Source organism: Vigna radiata, chromosome 9, assembly GCF_000741045.1.
Source record: "Vigna radiata var. radiata cultivar VC1973A chromosome 9, Vradiata_ver6, whole genome shotgun sequence".
Lineage (NCBI taxonomy): Eukaryota > Viridiplantae > Streptophyta > Magnoliopsida > Fabales > Fabaceae > Vigna > Vigna radiata.
In genome coordinates this window covers 10,198,750-10,207,220 of record NC_028359.1, presented here as the reverse complement: position 1 = coordinate 10,207,220, position 8,471 = coordinate 10,198,750, and the positions used below count along the sequence as shown (strand labels likewise).

Sequence of the window (8,471 nt, the reverse complement as noted above, 5' to 3'; positions counted from 1 at the left end):
AAAGAGTTCATTCCTCGATTTATACTAATTATATATTTATACATTAATCTAGAACGTTAATTTATATTTTTAATAATTATTTTAAAAACATAATAACAATATAATAAATATTAATATAATCATAAATAATAATTAATATTTAAAGTATCAAAATTTAATTATAATATTTAAATAACATACTAAAATATTAAATTTATTTATAATATATAAATATAATTTGAATAAATATATATTTAACTGTCAAATAGTAAAAATATTTAAAAAATTTAAATATTTATTTTTATTTATATTGAGCCGATAAATATTTATTTTTTTTGGACTTAATAAAATATTATTAAAATCTTAAACATATCTTACTGCAGTACGCAGCTAATAGTATCACATCCTTTGTCAGAAGTTTATAAGAAACCTGTGCGCGCTCTTTCTACTCTCATTGAACAGCTTATGCTTGTTAATAATATCTTGATCCACGTATTTTTCAAAAATAATTTATTAAAAATAATATAAACAGATATAGGTAAGACACCTCATAACTGACCCAACTGCACCAAACTAGATCTCCACTCTTTTCTCCAACTGCACTACCTAAAATTTCATTTCTTCTTCCAAAATATTACTAAAACTTTAAGTTTTCAACATTTATTCAAATAACCTTGGGACACATTTTTTAACAGAATCGCAACATGATAACATCTAATTTCAGATCAATTAATCATTCAATGTATTTCATAACAGTAGTTCATCATTATATACTCAATTACACCCAATTACTCCAATCATCACTAACACAAACATAACTTTGCATCCAAACAGTTTACTACTCATAGATCATCAAACTTACACACTTATAAATAAATGATTGGTGATTAGAAACAAACTTTAGAATCTAAAATGAACCATGAATCAAGAAAGAAGATCACTTGATTCATGCAAAACAACTTCTCTTTGCATGATCAAGGATCAAGAAAAAAAAACACCAAGAAAAAAAACACCAAGAAAAAAGGAATGAAAGTTACTTGTTCTACTCAACAAATTGATCGATAACTAGCCCTTTTTACAAGGATCGCCTAGACACCTCTTGATCGTCAAATGAATGACTTAGGAGTAAGAAATCTTAGAGACATATGAGAGGAAACGAAAAGAATAGTGTTTTAGAGAGATAGATGATATTTTAAATAATGACACTAGAAAATTCTATTTATATTATGAAATTATTTTATAATAAAATAATCAGTTGTATTATTTTAATACACCTACCAACTCTAATATGTTATTACGAAAAAAAAAGGTTAAAAATAAATATAGATAAAATGAAAATTTCCTTTTATATATAAGTATAGATAATAAAAGAAATACTAAAAATAATAAATATAATAAAATGTATTTATTTGATCTTGATAATTTATTTTATCATATTTTTATAATGAAATATGATTTTTTATTTATTAAAATTCATATTTAAATTTAAATTTGATTTTAATTTTAGTTTACAATTTTTATTTTTTTAACATTAAATTATTTAAAAAATATATTTTATAAATTATATTCTTAATGTATTAATCAAATTTAATTTATGACATCAATTAAATCTACTACAAATTTCTTTACCAAATAAGTTCGATAACACGCCAAAATTCAATAATAGACATCACGTGAAAATTTTATTAAGAAAAATAGAAGAAAAATTAAGGTTTAAACTTTTTTTTGGTCCCTAAATTATAAGCATATGTTCAGTTTAGTTCTCGTTTTTTAAAATGTAAATCTTTGGTCCCTAAGTTATAAAAAATGTATCAAATGAGTCTTTTTTTAACTTGAAATACTGTTTTTGTTTGTTTCTTAACAACTCCTACATCTTTAGATTGCTTTGATTTGTTTCTTAATAACCATGAACGTCAAAAAAGGACTCATTTGATACATTTTTTATAACTTAGGAATCAAAGGTTTACATTTTTAAAAGCGGAGACTAAACTAAACATCCGCTCATAAATTAGGGACCAAAAAAAGGTTTAAACCGTGATAAAAAAAAATTACACCTTAGTAAACATAGGAAAATAAGATCTATGAAAATTATTCTAAATATATACATGAAAACCACTTATGTTGTTCCCATAAATAAAAGCTAAGATGACTAATTTATCTTTATAATGATTTCTTCACAAAGAAAATGACAAACTTTAAACTCCATATTTCACTCATTAGTAGTACCATAAACATGACCAATCACTAATTTAGCACCATGGATCATAACAATAAACTCATAAGTAATATAAAATATATGAAATTTTTACCTAAAAATCATAGTCTACTAAAACTCATTAACACTGTGTTCGTTTGAGAGGAAAATACTATTCAGGGTCATAAGCACGGATGGATTTGAGAGATGGTTTTTGTTCTCATGCCACGATTTGCACTGATTTGCAATGAATTAAATGTCTGATACTACTGTTGAACTCATCTCTCTAATTTGAGAGGATTTAAGCTGATATAGTGTATAAATACTTATATACCCCTGCACGAAAATTGAAATTCCAACATATGCCCCTGTACGAAAATTGAAACTCCAACAAGGTTTATTTTGCAGCAGCAATACCATTGGTATGTTTTGCAGGTTTTATTTTATTCCATTATAATTTTTTTAATATTTAAAAATTAATTTTAATTATTATTAATTAATTTCCTCTCTTTATTAACATTTATACATTTAAATATAACATTAAAAAATAATATTTTATATCATTTTAATAACTAGGGGCATTTTAGTAATCTTTAATTTTTACCAATTAAACTAATTTTTTAAATTTGTCACATCAATCAAATCCTACACTAATTCTCACAAACTTTACTCTCAAATCCACTCTCAATTACTCACAAATCCACTCAAAAAAACAACAAAAAAATTACCCTAAAATCCACTCAAATATATTCAAATCATCTCCTCCAAACCATCTCCCACAAATCCTCATAAAAGAACACAGCCTAATGCTTATTAGAAGACCCTATTTTTGGAGGGTTTGGTATTAGCTTTGTTTAGTGGTTTATCCCCTTTGGGGTTTCCTAGTACCTACCAACTACTAGATCACTGATTGTTGCACCACAGTTGAACCTCAAGTTATGCCATAGGCTCTTCCATAGATTCAACCACAAGTTCAACCTTATGTTTGCACCAATTGTTTTCTCACTACTAGAACTAGCTTTGTATTCTTGTTATCTTTTACAATTTTAAAAATAATGACCATTTATTTTACAATTAAAAAAATAGAGACAGTTTTCCATATTTTACATCAACAATAAACGTAAATCCTGAACTTTTTACCAAAATTTGGTTAGGTAATTTAAATAATAAAACAACACCAACTAAAACACGACAAGAAATGTACGAAACTTTTTCTTGGTGTAATCATATAGAAACCAAGATGTGCCAATTCCACGTGCAATGGAAAAAAATGCCTTTGACTGTCAATATTCCAAGCGAATGCCATTTATATGAACTTACGGGGGAAGTGTGAATTGGGTTTAAAAATAATTTTCACAATTCTTGAAAAATCTTGATTCTAGAAATCAATTGTATTTGAACAAGTAAGATAAAATGCAAAAAATAGTAGTAAACAACACAGATTTTATACTCATTCAGCTCTTGAATTGAACATTCGATTTTCCTTCAACAATCTTAGTTGAAATGGAAAATCCACAAAAAAAAATCTGAGTCAAAAATAAAAAAGATATCTCTTAATTTATATCCTCATAAAAGCTCAAATACAAAACAAGAAAAAAACCGAGAGGATCACACTCACTCTCTTAAATCTTGCCTACACAATTAAGGTAACACAAAAAAAATTCTAATGAACCTGAATGCACAAACAATTGTACAGATATCACAGTCCTTCTTGCTTTCTTGAAGCCTTAAAGAGTTCTTGAGATTTCTTAAGTTAATCGAATCCTCCGAGAATGCCTTTGAATGCTTCTACCTGTGTTCATGTACTCAATTTAGTTCAAATAATAATGACAGTATGATGTGACAGTCTCACGTATCACTATCATGCACGGTATCATTACCTTAATCTTAATTTAATATTTTTATTTTTATTTTATCTCAATTCAATCTTATTTTCTTTTTAAAATTAAACAATTTTGTCTCACTCCAAATTAAAACGAAATTAAATTTTCATTTGTTATATAAATTGAAAGTACATATAAAACATTTAACTGTTCATACAGTTAGGCTTCTAACTTACTTACCCCTTTTCTTTGTTTTCCTCTCATATACTTCCCTACCCGGGAAGGCAGAACTGAGAAAGTCCTCATCCTCACAAAGCAAGTTGTTGGACTCCATCAGAAATTCAATTTCCCCACTGTTGAATTCCAGAAGAAAAGCCAATCTGATGAGCTTAGCAAGCTCAGGAACGTGATCATGATTCTCTTGCAAAACACCCTCTGATATGGCTTCTGAAAAATATGTAGCATGTTTTAGCAGACTTGCCTCTTCACTTTGCCAGTTCATTTGGGTGAAAAACTTGGAGCTTTGTCTTTCCCACCGTACCATTCTGTTTGCCTTTTTGATAATTTTGTCCCCTGATGATAACGACAGAGTATAACTTACAGTGACTGCACCCTTTGTCTCAAAGAAACTCAATTTCAGCAGATCTTGAACAGCTTCATGTCTCTTGCTTGGTTCCATTTTAAGACTAGAAGAAGAAAGGAAACCAAGAATAAGCTTAGCCAACACCTTCACATTACAAATATGACCAGGATCAACTTTTTTGAGTTCAACACCGTTGATCAAGGATGACTCTTCCATGCTAATAGATTCAGAGATATTTCGAGCACCGATTTTTCTGTACATGTTAAACCACTCACACCTGGTCAATGGTGTCAAGTTCTGAGGATACCAGACAAAGACTTTCTCCTGCTCAAAAAGCTTCTTCATATGAAGGTTATCAGCAATGAAAACATCATTCTTGTTTAACAAAAATATTTNATTGTTGCCAGATGTTGCAGGCAGTTTCACCAAGCAATTAGCTAGTTTCTTCTCAGATATTGTGGACAAATGATTGAACATAAACCACCAGAACTTAAAACATTGGTCAGGTGACAACTCTTCCACTGAACTCTCCCAATCGTTCCAAATATTGATGTAATCATCAAGGGAGGGCANGCTACGGACTTCCAAGGCAAAGGAGAAAAATGGAAGAATTTTCTTTTCATACACTTTATCCAATACATAAAATTTTGAACCAAAAAGATTATCCTTGTCATGCATGACGCATTGTTCAGAACTGACCCACTTAGCACTTTCTGGAATCCAAATTTTTCTGGCAGCTTTATCTTCAAATTTCCACTTGAATTCGCTCAAATACCTATACACATGCACAAGGTTGTAATAATTAGAAAAAAATGAATCATAGATACCATCATAGGCTTAAAATTTTGAAAAGAATGTAGAAAAAGAGGAATAATCTTCTTGAGAGAAAAAGGATGTACCCATATGTTTTCACAATGGTGTCATAATCAGAGAGATTGTTAAGGTGATTAGAAATCAAGGGGCACCCTTTCTCAACGTCAATGGTTACTCCAATTGCATTGAGTTCTTTCTTGTATGATGCAATTTCAGGTCCATGAAAATTTTCATCAATGAAAGGCCCATCTGTTGGCTTGAGGTACGTATTCCACTTGGAGTCAAACAACAAACAGTTATCTGGAGACCTATAACCAGCATGTGTTTTCAACCAATTTCCAGACAATCTGTTTTTTAGNTCATCTTCAATTTCGNAAACACCCACATNCATTTTAACGCGGATGCATTCCAGCAAGGAAANAACACTTTCNGNAGTAATNGTGGAGNGATCTGAAGGAAAATTCAAACATTTNAACACAAACTTCACCCCGTCTTTTACTTCGGTAACAACACCANTGCTCTTCAGCTCTTTCTTGTATTCATGTATTCCCTCACCATAGCATTTNTCACTGTCATCAATGAAAGGGAGACAAGAAGCTATNGAAGAGATAGCTTTCCACTCTGGACCATATAAAATGCATGCTNTTGGAGACCTATAACCACCATCCCTGGTCTGCAACCATTTCTCAGNACGAATGATNTTANAAAATTCANGAGGAAATTTGTATTCAGTTCCCTCAAGCACCCTACAACATGAAAGAAATGACTTAACNTTATGTTGGTTAAATGAAGCTTTTGATGCCTTCTGTTTGAAGAGATNAGCAAACTTTTTGATNGCCTCATCNAAGTGAATAACCACCCCTATGTGCTTTAGTTCNTCCTTGTAAGAGAAAATTTNCTCTCCATAGAATTGATGATCTATTANAGGAAGACCATCGAATACCTCCAAAATGCAGCCCCANAGAGGGTCACGCAAGAAACATTCAGAAGGAGTTTTGAAACCCATGANTGTCTTCAAGCACNTTGCTCCCTTGAGTGAATTTATGNGTTTACTAGAGCCACGCNNNAATTNTATACATTCCATTAACAAAACAANNGCCTCAGNTGTCAAATTNGCCAAATCTGAGGATGATTTTAAATGGTCAATGACCACTTGATAGTTTTCATCAAANCCAACNACCACACCCANCAACTTCAACTCCTCTTTGAACTTATANATNTCCNTACCAAAANAATCCTTATNAATGAAAGGGATNGAACTAACTTGAGANGCAACNAGCCAGTNTGAATCATACAATACNGATCCTATAGGACNCCTTAGACCATGAGATGTNNGTAGCCAACTTCCCTCTCTGATGCAGTTGACAAACTNNTCTAAGGGAAGATAATTTTGCCTCAGATATTGGATGAATTCAAGCATNAAAAGNATATGATTTCTGNTTAAAGTGAAAGAAGCTGCNCGCGACATTAGCTCTCTTCCAATGAATCCACNCGCTTCCTCACAGCTGAACATCACCCCAATTGTTTTCAACTCTTCCTCGTACNCTGATATTTGATTCNCATAAAAGCCCTCATCAATNAGNGGAATGTCAACAAGAANAGAACCNCTCTGCAAAATTCTTCCTAATGATGAGCNAATTAAAAATGACTNCGAAGGTGGTCTCCAATCATTGACNGTAACTTTAAGCCAGCTTCCTTCNTTTATGCATTTCAAGAACTTATCTGGCANATTCCCACCCNTANGCTTCAGATTTCGAATCCAATCCAGAAGCAAAAGGGCATTTTTTTTNGTGAGTGGNGTTTCCACAGANGAAAAACCAGCATTTGGGGGATATATATTAGGTATATCAGAAGCATNAGCANANTTTTTCAGGAATTCTATGAGNTNCCCATACCCTGTATGTTGGCCTGCACAATCCAATGNATGCAAGTACTCCTTTCCCAGCTCAACATANTCCNGNTTTNTCCATGGATTAGATACAATCAACTCTGCCCATTTGCTCCCACTTGCAGGNACAAGAACCCCTTTTCTGCNTCCAATCACANNACCATACTTGTCCACAAGTGGCATTGAACTACACAAACCTTGAACCNCACTACTTGATAAATATCTCTTNGAGAANGANTGGTATAAGAAATGGACATATTTAACNGCAAGCTTTGAGTCATTATTTATAGAACTACAAAGGACTCGTGCAAAAGTGTGCATATTCACAGTAGCGACACTAACTNGNTTTTCTAGCCATTNCAACAANGTCTGCCTGCNTGGTGACTNANAGATGGCTTNNTGTGTGNCTTGCGGCATAAAGAATCGNGAGGTTTTGCANNAAAATTCANTGTTCCAATCAATCATCCAAGAGCAANGAGAANACGNACTTGGATCTGCTAGGACTACTTGCTTGGCCCCAGGNTGGCTGCTGCATTGACGAAGAGTAAAATGGGACAATTTATTATCAGAATTCACATANTTNATTAATGNAATGTCCATCATATTGGAGCCTGTGAATATTGACCAGTTTTTAGCAATAAACAGTAAAAGCTTCAGATAAAGANCTTCTGATGCTTCATCCACTAGATTAGAACTCTGGATGCACTTTGCATACCAATCAGTGCCNACTTGTTTTANCNCNAGAAAGCTGAGAANGNGATCATACTCAGTTCTATCAAATGAAGAACTCAAGATTTTTCTTTCATTGTGTGATGACAGATTATNNANGTATACTCTTTCTTCCCGAGCATCAGTCAAAATGTCCCAGAATTCTGGNAGNAGCCTGCTAACTTCACACGGCNTATAGAANTGNTTCTGCTCNTTGTATGTCTCAACAGGAACAATGTTTTCTCCAAGAANTTTTTNTTTGATTTTCTCCCTCACNTGATTNAACTTTTCAAAAGGAGAANTATCAATGGGAAGGAACCTGAAGATGGGTGNCAAACTGNATATTGGAGCTTCATNTGAAGCTCCTATAACAAGNGTTNTGAATGCATCCATAAAAGCTGATGGAACACATTCTAGTATCCCTTGATTCCACTTGTTGTCCAAGAGAATTGTTTCCCTTGATGAAGCCAGAACAAAATCTGC

At 32.1% G+C, this 8,471-nt stretch overlaps 1 protein-coding gene across 1 annotated transcript in view; it reads right to left on the bottom strand.

The window, feature by feature from the left end:
• Positions 1 to 3,883: 3,883 nt before the first annotated feature.
• The window catches only part of LOC106773294, a 6,810-nt gene continuing 2,222 nt past the window's right edge, over positions 3,884 to 8,471 (bottom strand). Inside the window, exons 3-5 of the mRNA XM_022785903.1 lie at positions 5,479 to 8,467; positions 4,237 to 5,354; positions 3,884 to 3,965 (exon numbers count right to left, since the gene is read on the bottom strand). Coding sequence (XP_022641624.1) covers positions 3,922 to 3,965; positions 4,237 to 5,354; positions 5,479 to 8,467 — 4,151 coding nt within the window. The 3' untranslated portion in view covers positions 3,884 to 3,921. The remainder of the gene's footprint in view (positions 3,966 to 4,236; positions 5,355 to 5,478; positions 8,468 to 8,471) is intronic.